Source organism: Erigeron canadensis, chromosome 3 (assembly GCF_010389155.1).
Source record: "Erigeron canadensis isolate Cc75 chromosome 3, C_canadensis_v1, whole genome shotgun sequence".
NCBI classification, from domain to species: domain Eukaryota; kingdom Viridiplantae; phylum Streptophyta; class Magnoliopsida; order Asterales; family Asteraceae; genus Erigeron; species Erigeron canadensis.
The window spans coordinates 492843-512304 of NC_057763.1; the positions used below are offsets into that span (position 1 = coordinate 492843).

General features: G+C 35.0%; 3 protein-coding genes across 6 annotated transcripts; all 3 read right to left on the reverse strand.

Annotated features, from left to right (window-relative positions):
• Positions 1 to 350: 350 nt before the first annotated feature.
• Positions 351 to 3761, reverse strand: LOC122590973 (serine/threonine-protein kinase D6PKL2-like). Of its 4 annotated transcripts, none has more exons than XM_043763147.1 (4): positions 3616 to 3761; positions 2393 to 2471; positions 1476 to 2090; positions 351 to 1376 (listed from the first exon to the last, which is right to left on the reverse strand). In XM_043763147.1, exons 3-4 carry the CDS (start codon positions 2066 to 2068, stop codon positions 500 to 502), a joined length of 1470 nt encoding a protein of 489 aa, XP_043619082.1. In that variant the 5' UTR covers positions 2069 to 2090; positions 2393 to 2471; positions 3616 to 3761; the 3' UTR covers positions 351 to 499. The 4 variants fall into 4 exon arrangements, with proteins under 4 accessions (XP_043619082.1, XP_043619084.1, XP_043619083.1 ...); XM_043763149.1 differs by lacking the exon at positions 3616 to 3761 and adding an exon at positions 3543 to 3560; XM_043763148.1 differs by lacking the exon at positions 3616 to 3761 and adding an exon at positions 3404 to 3504.
• A 2240-nt stretch (positions 3762 to 6001) lies between these two features.
• Positions 6002 to 9237, reverse strand: LOC122590975 (DNA-directed RNA polymerases I and III subunit rpac1). Its single transcript, XM_043763150.1, has 9 exons — positions 9031 to 9237; positions 8740 to 8925; positions 7942 to 8071; positions 7773 to 7856; positions 7462 to 7655; positions 7192 to 7287; positions 6995 to 7088; positions 6661 to 6777; positions 6002 to 6253 (listed from the first exon to the last, which is right to left on the reverse strand). Exons 1-9 carry the CDS (start codon positions 9139 to 9141, stop codon positions 6150 to 6152), a joined length of 1116 nt encoding a protein of 371 aa, XP_043619085.1. The 5' UTR covers positions 9142 to 9237; the 3' UTR covers positions 6002 to 6149.
• Positions 9238 to 11245: 2008 nt separating this feature from the next.
• On the reverse strand, positions 11246 to 14596 carry LOC122590977 (ER membrane protein complex subunit 8/9 homolog). The gene is made up of 5 exons (XM_043763155.1): positions 14253 to 14596; positions 13812 to 13958; positions 13032 to 13091; positions 11919 to 12085; positions 11246 to 11499 (listed from the first exon to the last, which is right to left on the reverse strand). The coding sequence occupies exons 1-5, from the start codon at positions 14472 to 14474 to the stop codon at positions 11469 to 11471; spliced, it is 627 nt and encodes a 208-aa protein (XP_043619090.1). The 5' UTR covers positions 14475 to 14596; the 3' UTR covers positions 11246 to 11468.
• Positions 14597 to 19462: the final 4866 nt, after the last annotated feature.

A 19462-nucleotide genomic window follows, 5' to 3' on the forward strand; every position in this document is an offset into this window, starting at 1 on the left:
TGCATATTAGCCAAGCTACAAGTTTACTACACAAATAGATTAATCTTTGTAAATCATAAAATATACTCCGTAATAATCATCTTTCTCAAAACATTAATTTAATTAAACAGTTTCAAACCAGATCAAACGGAAGACAACTCCCAAAAGAATCGAAGCCATTGTTCTCGGCGTCTCGGGTTCAACCATTAGAGCATTGATATGTGTTTCTTGCGATGAGGTATTATATGTGGACAGTGGAATGTCAAAGTAGAGCAGTTCTTGCTCAAATACTTGAATATCATATTAATAGGGACGTTTATACAACTTACAATGGAAGCCTAGTTTCTGATACCATTTTGATAGGCTTGTAGTACGATAAAGATTAACATTCGTATATCATATTAACATTAAGAAACACAATATTTCACATTTTTAACAGTTTTTGAAATATTACATAACAAAAATTCTCAACTTTCCACCAAAAAAAAAAAAGAAAATAAATACAAAACTAAACACAGTTTTAAAAGAAATCAAACTCGAGATAATTCCCCGAGGCCTTCTTCTCGGGTGCAACCGTGAGTGCAGCAACCTTTTTTTCCATAATGGATGTCACCGGTGAAGCAATGCGCTCAATCACTACAGCCTTCGGGATTTCAGGTGGACTTGCGCAACGAATCAAAGCCCAGTTAACACCTTCAAAAAAAGGATGTTGCTTGATTTCGGTAGCTCCTCTCTTGTATGCCAACCGGTTCCTTGGATCTTTCACTAGTAAACCCCTTATCAAATCCCTAGTCGCAAAACTCACAACCGGCGACTCAGGGAACCTCAATGGCTGCCCAACAACGTTCATCAATGTAGCCCGATTACCTACCCCTTTAAATGGAGTTTTACCAAACAATAACTCATACAAAAAAATGCCAAGGGTCCACCAGTCTACGGCACTGCCATGCCCTTCATTTTTAATAATCTCTGGGGCTAAATACTCATGGGTCCCAACAAAGGACATCGAACGAACTCCGGTCGGCTCGGCCATAAGCTCGGGTAACGGGCTTACTTGGTTGCCAATTTCAGACTTGGGTTTCTTGTCCTTCTTGGACTTGAAAAGTCTCGGAGAGAAACAAGATGTGCGAACTACACATGAGGGTTGAATACAAGAAGGTGGCTCAATGCAAGCTGGCTGAGCACAATACCCCGAGCTTTTTAAAAGGGGTTGGTTGTCTAAAGATGATGTATTGACGAGTGTTGGGCTGACTGAACAACGTAGGGAAAGATCAAAGTCGGTAAGCATTATGTGACCATCTTCCCTCACAAGAACATTTTCTGGTTTTAAATCACGATAAACTATTCCAAGCATATGGAGGTATTCCATAGCAAGAAGTATTTCTGCAACATAAAACCTGAAACAACAAAATGCAAATATAATTACATTCATTGCTTCAAGAATGATAAACTTTCAAAAAATTTATGAACGAAAGAGTTAAGATTAGAAGTTATACTTGACAGCTTGTTCACAAAAACGCTTTCCTGGTTGCCTCTGTCTTAACATGTGCAAATCACCTCCTGGGCAAAACTCCATAACCAAACATGAAAATTTATCCGTCTCAAAATGAGTATACAAAGTTGGCAGAAAAGGATGATCCAAAGATTGAAGTATTTCCTTTTCTGTTTCCACTCTTAATAGCTTGTTGCGCTCCTCAAGCGACACTTTATCCATCACTTTCATTGCAAAATAAGCTTTCATACCGGTAAGCTCACAAAGATAAACGCTACCAATATCACCACAACCCAATCTTTTTAACAATTTAAAATGGTTCAAACCCAAGACTCCATCTCTTAATCGAATGGCTTGGATCGCCTCCCACCGAGAATCATTTGATTTATGTGGTTTGTTGATGCTACTACTGAAAGTGCTGTAACTACTTTCATCACTTAAATCGGTACTTGTACTTCCTCTACACATACTACTCTTTCCGCTTTCGACAAAATCTGATTTTTCATTAGCCTTTGAAATGCCGCCATTTTGAGTAGTAGATGCTGAACAATCTTTTATCTCCAGCTGCAATGGTTTCATTTCTTTGATTGAGCCCATTCCAATGGGTGAATATTTAGATCTGCGTGCGTGAAAATCTTCAAGTTATTAACTTTAAAGACTAAACAGGTCTCTTCGGTTTTTGTTGCAGCTAATGTGAAGCTGATTAATTACCAAAATGATAGTATACTTCTAATGTGGATTCATGTCACAGAAATCAGATAATCAACACCAAAATGGAAATACAAACAACTCCATTGTATATCATTCGCTTTGGATAATCACTCAATCACGACTAAGACTCTAGGCGTAGATATTAATAAACTGATTACAATATATGCTTTGGACAAAAGTATTACGATTCAACAAGTGATACAACCGCACCTGCTAGCTTCTCCAGGCCTGTTACTGTGAGATTTGTAGTAGTATAGGCCTTGCTATATTATATCTCCAATGCCCGGATCTGCCATTACAGAGATATTGTTATATTACACAACACATATCAAAATGAGCTGAAGAAATAGCCTTAGGCTATCTGAAAGTCCCTTTGCCACCGGATCAAACGAGATTAAGTATCTAATGTATAAGTAGTTGATTTTATTATTTAAACTAAAGATTCAAAACAACATTTCACGGATGTTGTTGTCACTAGGAAATGCACCAACACTATCTCCAATAGGGGCGCCCATAGGTGCCCTTCGATATCCTTTGCCGTTGAAGCTTGTCCAAAACTAAGGATTTTTTGAAGGATGCCCTTACTTGTCCTTACATAATATATTTTTGTTTTTAGTGGAGCTAAAAGGATATGTAAGGATCTGTAAGGATGTTTGTATGGTTGGAGATAAAATTATAAGATTTGAAGGATTTGTAAGGATGTATAAGGATTTGTAGGATATGATGTGGCAGCTCAAGGACGCCTAAGGACGTCCTTAGCATTGGAGATAGACGTCCTTAGCATTGGAGATAGCCTAAGCACCAAGTTTTAGCAAGGCAAGTATGAAACTTAAAGCAATGCAAGATCTAGTTCCACTAGAAAACATATAACTAAAACATTATTATTTTCAGATCTACTAAACAGCATAAATCTGAAACAAATCAAGGAAATACCTTTTACATTCAATTTCAAAAAACCAACAAACAGAAACATTCATCCCAATCATAAACACACCATATGTGATCAAAATTAACTTTATCATACAAAAAAACCAAATCTTGATTTACCTCATAAGTTACTAAAAAATCCTTTCATAAACGACCGAAATGAACATTAAATATAAATGCATAGTATAGCATATGTAATGATCTTAACAGCTTCACATACAAAGATAATACGAATAAACATTTAACAAGAAAGTCAATAAAGATAAATGAGTCTTTTTTATCATTAAAACACACCCTTTTGCTTCCATTAACAATCAGTGTCACCTAAGCTAGGTACTCTTAAGTATAAAAAAAGGAATATATATGTGTGTGTTTAAAATAGTTGGAGGATGAAAATACAAATTTGCCTTAGCAATACATGTATGGGTGCTACCTGAGTATATATGTAAAATTCCAATTAAAGGATGATTTGAGAAAAAGAAAAAGATGGGTCATAAAAAGTGTACCTCAAAGTATAAGAAAGTTGAAAACTTTATGATTCTTGTTGAAGATATCCTGATAAAGAGAAGAAGACAGATATATAGATACAAGTAATGTATGTAATGAAAAATGTGTAAGTAAATGGGAATGGTCCTATGGGGAGGAGGAGGAGGAGAGTGATATATAATAATAATAATAATAATAATAATAATAATAAAAGAGAAAGAGAAAAGGAGAAAGAGGAGCACTGTCTCCCATAATTGTGGTCTAAAGAAGGAAAAAGGTTTTGAGTGCTGTGGCTGTCTATCATATGTTATGTGGGCTACTACCATTCCATTCCATTCCATTACAGCCAGGCCAGGCATGAAAGAAAGAAAGAAAGATAAAAATAAAAGGCAAACAACCACAATTGTGATATTCAATAACTTTACTACTAACTAACTAACATTATGATTCATTTCAATTCAAGTGTGACTATTTTTTTTTTTCTGATTTTCTTTGATTTACTTTGGTTGGTTTTTAGATTTATGTAGGGAGTAGTTTTTTGGGTTTATAGGTTAGTAATATATTGTCCTTTGAGGTAGTGGTTGTTCATAAACTAAATCAAGATGCAAGTATTTAATATGAGATGAAGAAAGTGGTTAACAATTATTATCAGTGTGAATATGAATTTGATGATAGTATGGAACAAAACTTTCATTGATATTACTTGGAAGTTTTGTGGGTTTGGTTTATAATTTTACATACTAACACCTTATATATGTCTAAGTTATCACTCATGTTACAGTAAATAATTCATTAGGCATAAATTTGAAAAAGTTATTTAGTAAAATTTGCCTGTTATATGTATAGATTTGATTTATATTTTAAGCTCATATATCACTCTATAAATATCATGACATCTTACTAATATACCCACCCTTTAAATGATACGAAACCAGAAATAAATACATTCAGTTTTTTTTTTTTTTTACATGTAATAGAATTTTGGAATTTACACAAGAGTGTATGTCATACAAGATACAATATGTTCTTACAAATTGTTTGACATGCAGTTATTCGCTTATTTGTGATGTCTAATGTTAAGATTTGACCTTGACACTTTTCCTACTAATGTAAACATATGTTTGAATCTAATTATGTTTGTGAAGCCATATCCTTTTTTATGACTTGTAAAAATATTTTGGAATGCTTTCTTGTCCTGTAAACCAAGCCCCTTTTTTGTCCATTTTATACAAATAGCATTATGTTCATGGGTAGTTGTAGAATGCACCACTCTTTTGTCAATTCTATCCTCATATTTTTAACATCTTTTATAGATGGTTATGTCAAATATGTCCACATCCATTCTAAACGATCAATTAAATTATGCCTTTCGTAAGATCTCGCCACATGTTGGATGTTGTTGAGATACTTCTCGCAATAGAAATACATGCAATATCTTGGAATCCTTAAGTGTGGCCTGAAGTTAGGAAACATTTTTGTAAGGGAAGACAAGGCCATATATACTGCTTTCCATCTTGGTTAACTTTTTACATAACAAAATCCAAAAAATCTGGTTATTGCGCTACAAGCCACCTTCAATTCACCGGCACTCATGTGCGGTTCCTAGATCTTGTTTCTCCCCAAAACTCTTCTAGAGTAAATCCAATAAAGAGATGAAACCAAAGCCTAGACTCTAGATTGGAACCAAGTCAACCAACACTCATGTCCTACATCTTGTTTATATCCAAGGAACATAAAAAGAACCCCAAGTCTAAATTGGCAACCTGGACTGATTGTCACAACTCACAAGTGTTTATGACTGAGTCAACTCGGCTACATTCAATGTCGTTTCTTGGGAAGCGCCACTATTTGGCCGAAAGTAATAATATGCGTACATGACAAGACTCATGGAAGCTTGATTAATCAAGCAACTATAACAAATGTAATTAGAAAAGGAACATTTGGCCAAAGTTACTAAAAAAAAAAACAAGCAGCTCATAGCAGGACTACAGGAGACAGATAAAAGCTTTACTAATCAAGCCACTCTAGCAGATGTAGTTAGAAAAGTGGGTTTGGTAACAAGATGGAGGATTTTCTGTACATTTTAAAATAATATCTAAAAAAATAATTCAGAATATATCAAATCAAACACTGGATTTATTTTTAAAAACTTCAACAATAAAAAAACACAGGATAGGTAAGTGGGGCAAAAATAAGCATCTGGTTTATATAACATCATCAAACACTGCATTTATTGTTAGAGACACAAAACATAGGGGAGGTAAGTGGGGCAAAAATGATCATCTAGTTTGCTGCGAGTTAATGTGGAACTGTAGGTCATTAAATAATCCCACAATCTTTTCTTTTGTTTGTGGCTATCGTTACACAAATGTGAGACATTTTCCATGAGATAGTTGTGGATTGTGCTTGACGTCAAATAATCTAATTGCTATTGCAGAAGCTCCACATGGTGACACATAACTTAGATGTGATGGTATACTATATCAAAATCACCAAATAAAATATAACCTGGGTCGCACAACTCATACAAGTAACATTTGCAAATAGAATCAGCCTATGAGAGCTCAGTTATCACACGTTCACACTTGTCTTCCAAGATCTTGACAGCTTCAGTAAATAGCACCTCAGGAGGCAATGCTCCGGTAGATTCTATCGTGACTAGAGGCACATAAAAAAAAACATATCAGATCAGTTGCAAATTAACAAAGTTTATAAAATGACCTTAAAATGGCCAACACAAATAATCACCGGCTTAATAAGCTTAATGAACAAATTGTAGATTTAAATCATCTTAATGCAAAATGAGTCGAATGGTGAACTAAAAGATATTGGAGCATTAGTGTAACGGTAATTTCAATAAAGATATTCGATATTTTTTGTAATTGACTATATTCGATATGTTAATTACTTATAAAACTAGATGGAGGGGACATATTAATGTAACTGGGTCAGGTTCACCTATATAACTTACCCATCCGACCTGAACCAGTTTGACCCATTATCCGACACACTAATTTAGCATCTATTACACATCAACAACCTAGTGATTCCTTAGGTATACTTACAGATAAAATGATCTTTAACGCGCCGTAGTGCCACCTTTTCCTCCCATCCAGGCTCTCTAACGCATTCCCTACACAGGGTGCAAGCTCTTGGTCGAGTCACAGTTGCCCTCTTCTTACCTGCTTAACAGTGGTGGCATTAAACCAACAAACAGTTATATTCACCCTCAGTAGAAAATGACTTTAGAAATTCTAAATGGTACAAAAAAATGCATACACATGTTGTGTTATCTTAAAAACAAAAAACCAACATAACATACAAAGTCCAGTATTTCAGCTCCATGAAACATTAGTCTAAAAATAAAACAACTAGACATTGGTTTCGATTGTCAAGTACCTTTACCAATATCTTCAATGTCAAACACCTTAACTGGGCATTTCTTTACAAGTATCTCAGCGTCCTCGTCCTGAATGTCTTGCAGCAATACAACCTAAAACGACAAGCAAAATAGCTCACATAAGGTTGTCACATGACAAGATGTGAGGTATTCATAAAAGAAGTCACGGGATCTGAAACACAATTAATGCTGTCACCTCGGGAAGCATTCTGTACCAGGCAGTGGCCACAGGAGACCATTTGGCATGTGTTTTACCAATGCCTTTAATGGCATGTGCTTCTAGCTCAATTTCCTACATTTGTAAAAAATCAAACGAATAAACAACATGAAACGGAAATTCTTCAAAATAATCACAAAGTCTCAACTTCAATAAAAGATCAATGCCATACAGCTAAAAATGAATAACATCTAAAGATGCATACAAGCAAAAGAAAAGCGGTATTAACATTTCAAATAAAAGTATCACCTGCCCTGGACCAAGTTTTGATATGATGATATCAGAAGCCACAGTGATAGGATTATTCGAAAATTCGGGCAAGGAGTCTTGGCTGGAAGTAAATGATGTGTATGTTTTTGGTTTTGATGTTGTATCTGAAGGAGTTTCTGTGGGCAGTACGTACTCACTCCCAGATGGCAACCACTTCAAATCTTGAGAATACACTGTGTCCCATAACCATTATTATCCAGCAACACATAACAATAGACCAATAGCAATTAGCTATAAAATCCTCAACATTAAAGACAGGAGCATCAAATGTAAAGATATCTTTTTAATACCTGTCCTGCGTTCACCAGATTTTCGGTCACATTTGAAATTGAGTTTAAAAACAATCGAATTTTTTTCGTTAGGGACATCGTTTTCTGAAAAGTAAAGCACAGAATTAACAATGTAAGAGGAAACAATGTCGAATTGTAAAAGTGAACAGGGAAATGTAACAAACTAAACCTGACATATAATCAAACAGCCTTGGGTCAACTTTTATCGGTATGAGACCCAATCGGTGAGCAAGTACTTCATCTTGTACCAGCGATGAACTGTTTGCAACAAGAACCTTCTCAATTGCCATTGTGGGCACCTGCATACAAAAAGTTTGAAATTTTATTGTGATTTCAGCTATTGTACACATAACACACAAAGCATAGCGTATCAAAATAACCACAAAAAGGCGCTAAATCCATGTTGATGTGTCCAAATTATAACAAATTATTAGCTTGTGAAAAAAAATACTTTCAACCCGTCTTGTATGTCCATTATCCAACCAAAATTTGAATTCTTGAGTCTTGACCTCTTCACAATTATTGTTAAGATTTTTTAAGCTGACAACACATTATCCTAGCCGAATCCAGGAATTTGGTCTACGTGTCATTATCATCGGATACATACAATAGCAAAATTTTGAATCATTTAACATAGCATTTTAGCTGATGTGTCAATTGCATAAGCCACCACATCTTCCTAACAGGCACCACATAATACGTTCACAGGTTAAAAGACCTCCGATACACAACTTAAAAAAACTAAATCAAGTTATCAAACATCTTTGGCTAACGTGTCACTTTTTTAAGTTGTCACCGACACCATCTTAGCAGGCACTACATTATCAGTTTACAGGCAACAAGAAGTCATATACACACAACAACAACTTTAAACGTATGTTACCAACGATACTATAACAAGTAACAAGCCGAATACATTCTAATCCATTTAGCCCAATAAATAAATAAAGAAAAAAAAAAACGATACCTCGGAAATGAGGATTCGCCTGAAGGCATTGGCGATGGAAGCATCGATTCCGATCAAATCGAACTCCATATCTTCTTCATTAAGCTTAGTAACCTTAACTTGAAACTTTTCCTTAAAATCATTTAACCTAACCATATTATCAACTCCCATTGATGCATATGCACCTGAATATGTAATATTCTCCGTCTTCATCAAAAATAAAAAAAAAAGGTCAATCATTTTGATTATATAAGAAAAACATCTGGGACAACAGATATAATTAAAAAAAGACAGAGAGAGAGTGTGTGTTACATTAGTTGGAGCATCGTTGTTACATGAGACGCGTGTTCTTTGGAGTTGAAGATGAGGTGGCAGCTGATTCTTGGGCAGTTCGGGCAGATCCCATATATCTACCTTTGGCATCTTTGCAGCAGCAGCAAAAGAGGGGTTTTTGATTGATATAATATTTTAGGGTTTAGGGTTTTGACAGGCGTTAGGGAGAGAAGCGATTATATTGTTGGGAGTGGATTTAAATATTTAATAATAACTAATTTATTTATTACATAACAATGTCGCATACTATTCGTATTATATTTTTTTGGAAAATAATAATGACAGCCCTTAAGGCTGTCACTAACAACTTATTACATGCTTAAAAATTTGTACATTATATATTAAAAACTGTCCCCTGATTTTCCTAACAGCAAGGTAGAAATTTTTATGCACACAATTAATTGTTAATGACAACCCTAAGGGCTGTCATTAGCAAAACCTTTTTTTTTAAAGGTGAATTTCGATGAAAACTTCGTGTCGCGATTCGACAGAGGGAGGTCTAGCTTACGTTGTCTTAACCGGGCCCGCGCTAGAGAGCTCCCTCGAAGTAGAAATGCCTATTTCAAATACCCGATGGGGGAAAACTCCCTACTAACCCGCCCGAAGGCACGACGATTAATAGGGGTAAACTCTGCCCCTTCAACTTGAACATGGGTATACCCAAGCCAAGCCCTCATAAAAGGACTTCCTATGTCCTTCCCAAGGTTTGAACTCAAGACCTTTTAAATGGAGGGATAGTCTTTCAACCATTGAGCTAATGCTCAAGGACATACTATTTATATACTTGTAGTCCTTGTGGTATTATTAATTAGTAAAAAGTTCATTATATTCCATATCGAAAATAATATTTGTATCGTTTTATTAAATTGACGGAATATAAATGTGTATTATCGGTAGTCTAATTTGTATATTTTGATACATTAATAAAAAATGGTGATATGAATATCACTTCTCACTCCATATAGTTACAATGTAATATTTTTTTTTTCTTTTAAAAATATGTGAGAAATTATACATTACATTTCAAGTTTTGGGGATATTAGAGGATAAAACATGGTAAATTCATGAAAGTAATAAACCACGATTATCTAGACATGGTGGTTTCCCCATGTGTTTAATTTTGTCCATGGAGATGATACTAGCTAGTACTCTAGTAGTCTAGTACCATATAATTAGTAAAGTTATCACATTCATGCATAATATACTTGTACAGTCTATTATATCGATTTTAAAGTGTGGTAAATGAATCATAAACAATGAGATGAGTATCAAATCCCTACAAGACGAGGAAGTGAGACATGGGTGGTTCATTTTGGTTTGTTGTTCTTTATATCAAAAAGGATGAATGCGCATATGCATCTTTTCTTCGAGTGTCCTTACTCATCTAAGACATGGGCACTTGTGAGGGAGATGGCGGGGTTGTCACATGTCACAAGCAAATGGGAAGATGTGATGAATTGGCTTTGGTCTCCAAAACATAAATGATACGAGGTTTAGTTAGAAAACTTCTTGTTCCAGAACTACTTAGATACTTCGTATGACAGGAAGAAAAGCATGTTCACGAACACTATTTTTTGTGATTCTTGCTATTTTTTGTTTGAAGCTGGTTAAGTTAAAGTTTAAAGATTTACCACAGGTTGTGTGCGTGCCCAACAAATGGGAATTGCCCAAAGAGATCATGATACCTGATGGAAATGGCTGATTGGTGGTGAAGAGCTATGTGTGTAAGTGTGTATCTGTCATTACATTCATGGAAATGGTCTAGTTTTCATTTTAGCTAATAGGTTATTTTCATAATATACACACGGCATGTACTGTAGATAATTTTATGACACGGAGTCACATTTACTTGCATTCAAACGATTTATTGATGATGTTATAAAAAGCACCGGGTTATCATTACCCAAAAAAAAAAAAAAAAAAAAAACTCGCAATTACCATCCAAGTTGTGTAAAGAAATTTATTTACCAAGCTCGATTAAACAACCCGCAATAAGAATGTGACAACACACAGAAACTAATCCACCAAGAAATTTTGTTGCTAGAATATGGATGACTTGTGTTTGATGCCCCTTCTTCCAATAAAAACAATGCCTCAGTTCACAGCTTCACAGACACTTACTACGAAGGTAATCCTAGAACAGAATATTGAGACCAAATTGACTCTAAAAATACATTACAAAAAACGGTCAGAATAGAAAAACAGATTGTCAGCTTTTTTTAGAGTACCAATCTCCCGTTTAAGACATAATGCAAGTTCTGTTCAAACTACAAGGCATAAAAAGCTAAATCCTCATTCGAGTAAAAAACTCTGATATACCAAAAATAAACACACAGGTTACAAAAGATGGAAAAAGGAAGACGCATTTAAGGGTCTTGATCTATCTTTGCTTGCCAATAATCAGAGAAATTGGAAGGTTACTTGAAGAGTTCCGAGTTAGACCAATCCCTGCCAAACGAGAGAAATTCTAATGATTAGCTATTATGTATTCAGGCAGGCAACAATTATTCGCAGGACTAGTCATTTTCTTAAGGGTGACAGTTTTTAATATGGAAGTCTATTTGGGTAAGGTGTTACCGCAAAGTGGTCGAATGGGTTAAATACCTAAAAGTTAGTTTTTAGTGCATACAATACTCTGAATCCTTTATTTAAAACTTTGAATTGTCGAGTAATTGTATAGTTTCTGTACTCAATTACTCATATTACAGGCGATAATAAATATACAGACATTACGCAAGGATCAAACCAACCGATTCGATACGAAAGTTTCCGGTTTGACATGTTGCCTAGCCCGCCTGGTTAATCCACTTTGCCACCTCCAGAATTTGGATTTTTAAAAGGAGGAAGAAAAAAAAGTAGGCCCTTACTTGCTTATGTCATCAAGGTGGTCATCAAAATCTACAATATCATTCCATTTCTCCGATGAAATAAAATCCAATAGGACAACGTTGGCAGATGGCTCCTTGGTGGTAATCCGCTTGGTTCCATCCGACTCAACTTGCTTCCAGCTCTTTGAGGAGTCTCGTGTATATAGCTGGTAGATATAAAAATGGTCTTAATACTTTAACAAGTATAAAGATACAAAGAAACAATATAAGCATATAGCTAAATTAGCCAGATGCATTCATAATTAAAAAGCAGGCCTCGCTCATAAAATCAATCTAAAAATTCTGGTCTATGGCACGCTCAACGGAACATCCTGTGGTTTTTCATTCCATAAGGGCAAAACATGCTGTAAAACATTTAAATCTATTATCAAACTTGCCCCAATAAAATTATAACATGACATGCATTGATCATCAGTAACAAGTATTCATCGATGAGGTGGATCCTCACACCAGGGCTGGAAAGAGATGTTATATTAACTCATGCGCTTATTTTAACCTCCAATGTACGGTAGACTTTTGATGATTAGTGAATCTCACATTCTCGCTATAACAAAAAGAACAATAAAAACTTTCAAACTGAGACCGTGTAATTGTAGATTTCATATGGTGCACGGTATGTCGATATGATCGAATAGGCCTATCTCCAACCTCTATCCTCACAAATAATGAAATTATCTAGAGCTAGGGAAAATGGAACATATCGACACCATCTTGTATTACTATTCGATAATGCTGTTAAGTGGTTGAAGAAGAAGAGCACAACATTGTCATTTCAGAACTGGATAAACTGACACATGACAGTAGGCAAGTTGTACATAGATTCTATTTCAGGCATCTGAGTTGAACAAACCATACTATTTTACCACTAGTGTAGACAATATGGCTTACTATATGTGGGATCTTTCAACTAACTGAGTAAAACGATAATACATATATCCAAGACATATACACTGGAAGATGCATGTCACAGTGTCACACACTAACTTGAAATTAGATTTCCAACATCAGTTTTTAGAGATACATATATCCAAAAATCCTAAGTCATTGAACTGAAATTCGGTCACCACAATCAAGAATATTGGTTAAACATACCTGCATTACTATAGCTGTATCCTTCTTGTTTTGCAAAGCTCCAAGTTTTTTGTTATCTAGCTGCGACCACAAAAAATAACTGAGTAAAAAAATGATGCAGGGCCAACTAACAAGTTAAGTTTTAATATCACTTTATCTAGTCGGTACTCGTTATTTCTTTTTAGGCACTTACTAATTTGAAAGAAACTAAAAATCTAGTGTAAGCCGAGTGTCTGGAATTGCTTATCTTTAACCTTTTTCTTTTCTTTTTTTTTCTTTTTTTTTGCAATAAGCCTCAATTTGCAATCACTACAAACTGCTAATTGAGATCTGCTTGAACTACGCCGAAAAAATAGAACCCCATATTATTTATTTATATATATACAAAAGAAAGTGAAACGAACCACCTTGTGATCCAAAATTCAAATCAGGTAGATCAAAAAACAGAGACTATAGAACTCTTCATCCAGTTTGAGTATACGGTGCACTTATCACTTTGAAAAGGCTAATCAATAAAACAGTCTAAATAAGTCATGTTACCAATTACAACTTGCGCCTTTTAATCACTACCTCCACTAGACACTTCATCACCACAATTGATATCCTTAAATACAAGATAATAAACATTTTATAACCTACTGCTTTCGGTGATTCTTTACCCATGCACACTTAAAACTAACATTAATCTCAAACTCAGAACTACACATTTGTATTTTGTCCCTAAACCAAAATATATATAATATGGAAATAACCAAAAACAATTACCAAAATATATATAATATGGTAAACAAAAACAATTACCAAAAGAACTGCAGCTTGTGGAAAATAACGATAGATATGATCAGCAATATTCCTAGCAACAGTACCGAGCTCATTATCGTCGAATCGCTCGTTCGCGTGGAAATAACCAACGATACTCAGTCCCTGTGAACTGTAATACTCTTCTATCTGCCACACAATTCAGCAATTCAATACATAACCAAACATTTACATACATATACATATATATACAGGTATTTTTATTATAAATCAAAAAATAGTGTAACAGATTTAACACTATTGAAGTTCATATATATGCATCTGTGATCTGTGTATGAATATATATATATATATATATATATCTGTGTGTGTGTATGTCTGTGTCTGTGTAAACTGTAATACTCGTCAGTCTATAACACAATTCAATAATTCCATATACATACATACATACATATATATATAATGAAGATGAAGATAGTATACCATAAGTAAGGAGATCTCAAGAGAAGGAAGTAATCCGATCTGAGGAGAGTGAAAAAGAGGGACGGAATCGAAGATTTCAACAACATCGCCGGCGGAGAGACGGCCGAGAAGGACGCCGTTAACGGCGGAGGTTTTGTGTTTCAAGGAATGAAGGACGAGCTTAATGTATGCATTTTGAGATATCACGTACCTGCAATCGCCGTTGATGTTGCCGTTGTTCATCGCCGTGGTGAGGGTTATTAGGGTTTTGATAGTCGCCGGATTTTAGTTTCCAAAAATAGTGCGAGAAGAAAAGAGATCCGATTACGATGACTATAGATTTTTTTTTTTTAAACGGAATAAAATATTATTATTATTATAAAAATATAGACTAGCAAGATGCTAGAGGACTCCGATACAAACACCAATATTAACCTCCCACTTAAGACAAGCAAACTACATAATATTACAAATGTAGTCTAAACCGAGCTAAAACATCCGTAGCAGGCCCTTTAGATCTTGATGATAATCACAATTGGGAATACACCATGATCTCAGTCATAACAACTTCCGGATATGGTTTGATATGGTTAAAAACATGCTTATTCCTTGCCAACCATATACACCAAACGGCCGTCATAATAATAGCATGAATCATTTTCTTTTTTTACCGTCTCCGACACACCTTTTATGAACCTCTAGTAAGTCTTGGAAGGAGAAGGCAAAAATAGAAGAAATGTTACACCATTCACTTACTTTGTCCCATATTTGGTTGGTCCAAGGACAACTAAGAAATACATGCTCGGTGGTTTCACAACCAGAGTTACAAATCACACACAAGTCGTTTCCAATGTTGATATTTCTTTTCTTCAACCCAACTCGTGTCGCAATTCGGTCCAAAGTAGCTCTCCAAATTAGAATATTCACCTTTTTAGGGAGCCAATTATTCCAAGTAAAGTTGTTTTCAAAGGTAATCCCTTGGATCTCTTCGATTCTACGCCTTATAAAGCACACTTGTAACTCACTATCATTGTTATTATCAATTACAGATTTAATATCAATACCTTTCTCATGAAGCATTGCTCCATTTTTCATAATGCATTTCCAATTTCCAGCAATTTTATTGTTTAATGGTAAGCCAAAAAAACTTTGGTGCCCTTCATGAATTGCTGTTTAATGGTAAGTCAAAAAAACTTTGGTGCCCTTCATGAATTACTGATATTCCTTTACACCATAATCTTTGAGAATCTGAGAAAAACTTAGGCCACCACCGGGCCAGGAAAGCCTGATTTGCAGCTTCAAGAGTACTAATACCGAGCCCACCTTTATCCTTTGGAGCAACGACATGACTCCAAGAAACCCAATAAATCTTCCTTTTCTCGTTTCCACCCGCCCAAAAGAACATTCTTCTAATCTTTTCTAGAGTATCCAACACTTTTTTCGGGGCTTTAAAAAGAGAGAAATAGTATAAAGGTAGACCAGATAACACTGATTTAATTAGAGTCAGTCTTCCACCAAATGAGAGATGGATGGAATCTTCGGCCGACGATTCGTATAATAAAAACCCGGGTTATGGAGCAGAACAGTATTCACTTCCGGTCCACTTGTGTTGGGACTGAATTATAAATGGGTAAAAACCCGCTAAAACATAACAATATCGACATCGACATAGGTAAATAAGTATTCAACATCGTTTTCTAATAAAAAAAAATTTTAAAGCTCGTTATCTAATAATTTTGTATTCTCTCCGTCACATTTTAAATATTCAAAGTCTATTTAAGTCTGCCTTAAATATTATAAAAGTTGCGGTTATGAAATAACGGGCCGCTTGTAAATAGCTCTTTCGTTGAGTGCGCGATCTTGTTGTATAGCTATTTTATCTGGAAGGGGCGCAAATTTGAATATTCTTCACACCAAAATTTGAAATACTTGGTGAAAGTTATACCCAATGAAAACACATCTAAACCTCTACCTATTCATATAACTTTCATCAAGTATTACGCAATACAAATAAAATTATTTTTGGTCAAGGTTGTAAAGAAAGGACTTTGAAAATTAAAAAGTCGACACTATTAATGGGACGGATGGAGTATTTTAATATCTTGACGGTATATATGAGAGTGTTTGGGATTGCATTATAAAGTAATTTTATGATTATTACGTTTGTAAAACGCAAATAATATAAAAAAGTATTTGTATGAAAAAGTGATTTTTGGCTATGAAAACGCAGTTTTTGAGGTACATGCTTTTTCAAACGCAATTTTAAAAACACATAATCTATTTTGAAAATGCAAATTTTGTTGTGTAAGCGCAATGCCAAACACACCTGTGAAAAAGTTCAGATATAGTTAGCTTTACCTTTATCGCAACGGTATAAAAAAGTTCCTTATAGGTTTAACTAAGATAGAAATGACCAATAGCCTTACAATGCATGATAATATAACTCTTACCTCGATTTCTAAAATCGTATTATCTACTTATCTAACATTGTTGGTTCATACAAGAGTAATATTTAATTTATCAAAACGCCTTATATTATTCGGATGTTGTTTAGAAACATGTAAAAAATGGATTACTTTGATGATCCTGTCTCAAATCTAACTAGGTCGTTTGTAGTTATAGTCGTCGGTTCAAAGATGTCTTCCCATATTGGAGTTATTGAGCCTCTGACACATTTGCTTTTGAACGAATGAATCATCTTCGCATTTTACAAAGCACAAAGGATTATATGTATGATCAATTAGTTATTCTGATGTATACGTTTACTTTAATTTGCAGCTAGGTCCATCTTATTTTTGATTTTTCTCCAAATATTTTTTTAAAAGTATATTACATTTGAAGAGTCTATTTTAATTTATGAAAATAACAATTATAATCATGAAAACCTAAAAATAATAAATAAAAAAATTTCCATTGACATGAGTGTACATTAATTAGTTGAGTGTTATATTATATGTTTAAATTACTTAATTAGCGAATAGACTATTATGGATTATTATTATTGATATTTATTATGTTGTACTAAGTTCTAATAACCTAGTTATTTTATGTTTGTGATTACGTTTTATTAATACATATGGTGGTATTTCTTAAAGATGTGGTTATCGTAATTGTGTAGGCGTAGCAAGTAACTGTTTTTATCTTTAGATTATGTGTTTGATAAAACTAGGTTCTGTGATTCAACAAATTTTTTCATTACTAGCTATATGTCTATATCACATGCTACATGCACAATAAATAGATGTTAATTTTGAAATTTTATTATTTTGATTTATAACTACAAATCTAAGAGTCGTTTAGTACTTAAGATCTATTCTTGGTTATAAAACTCTTTTGAATATATAGATTAGTCAGCCTTACTTATTAAAAGTACTCCCGGATTACTTAAGGGGGGGCGGAGTGGCAACAATTTATGCCAAATTTATGAATGAGCCCTCCAGGTATACCACCGTCACCTCCAAATTTATGGGGCAAATTTATGAATGGAGGGTATATAACCTTGTGGCCATGAATAGAGAGAGAGTTCAAGGAGTCGTTGGGGGAGCGTGCATGTGGGGCCAAACTTGGTCAAAGGAGCCGTTAGCTCTATTTAATAATAAAAAAAAACCTCTTTTGCATCTATCTCTATATGTATCTATAAATCTATCAAATTTTTTTAAACAAAACTCAACAAAACACACATTTACACCCAATAACCTTTTCATCTAAAAATGTCTTCAAGTTCTTCCGATGAACTTATCATCCCACCTCCGTTTCCCCAATTATCTGCGGGTAGTACGTTTGATTTTTTTCAAAACGCGATCAAACAAATAGAAGAACTCGAAGACTCGGGAAGCTCTCGTGACACTCGAACCTATATCGATCGCGAAAGAGAAGTCGCGCATAGCAAATTCATGCGCGACTACTTCAATGAAGACCCAAAGTTTGGGGAGAGTTGGTTTCACCATCGATACCGTATGAGTCAACGTTTGTTTTTGAAGATTGTTGCCGACATTGAAGCTACTTTCCCGTATTTTCGAGATGGAGTAGACGCGAGGGGAAGAAAGAGTTTCTCGCCGATTCAAAAATGCACGTCCGCAAATCCGCAATTAAACTACTTTCAACAGGTGAACCGGCGGACAACTATGATGATTATCTATGTATGACCAAAAGAACAAGTCGGGAATGTCTTGAGTATTTTTCTGGCGCGGTCATTCATTTGTACAAGCGGGAGTATTTGCGCAGACCGATATCCCACGACGTCGCCATGCTGTACAATGCGCATGAGAAGCGACATCATCTGCCAAGTATGCTCGGTAGCCTTGATTGTATGCATGTTGTATGGAGGAATTGTCCTAGGGGCGAGAAAGGGCAATACACTCGATGGGATCACAAAGTGCCGACTATCATGATTGAAGTTGTTGCTTCACAAGATTTGTGGATTTGACATGCATTTTTTGGTCCTCCCGGATCAAACAACGACATTAATGTGTTAAATCGGTCGTCGTTGTATGATACTACTAGAATTGGAATTGCTTTAGACACGTTATTCACTTTATGCGGCCCCCATTACAAACGTGGGTATTTGCTTACCGATGGAATATATCCTAAGTGGTCTACGTTTGTAAAAGCGTATCCGCATCTAGTTGATCCAAAGGAAGTGAAATTCAAGCGAGTGAAGGAGGCGTCGAGAAAAGATGTAGAACCGGCTTTTGGGGTGCTTAAGGGAAAATGGAAGATTTTGGAACGCCCAATTCGGATTCTGGATAAGGAGAAGATAGGGAAAGTCGTCGACACATGCTGTATATTGCACAATATGATCATAAAGGACGACGGGTTGGCTATCTCACCGGTTCATATAATGGATCCACCGGTGCCTGCAACTTACGATCCTAGAGTTCTACGGGAGTTACATGACGAAAACGTCCATTATCGTCTTCGATACGATCTTACGGACCATGTATCGATGTTGGATTTGGCATACCTTGATGAGCCAGCAGCTCAACCACGACCGATCAAGGATTTGATTTAGTATTATGTAGTTTATTTAATTTTAAAAAAAAAGTTGCATCGTATTTTTCTTTTTCTAGTTTATGTAATGTTATGTTACTTTAATATTAAATAAAATGTTATGTATTAATGTTAAATTGTTTAAGTTAAAAAAAGGAAAAAGAAAAAAAAATAATTTGGGAGGGTTTAGAATTTATCGGCTGCCAGTAAAAAGGGTTGGGTGGATTGGTTGGGATGGTTGA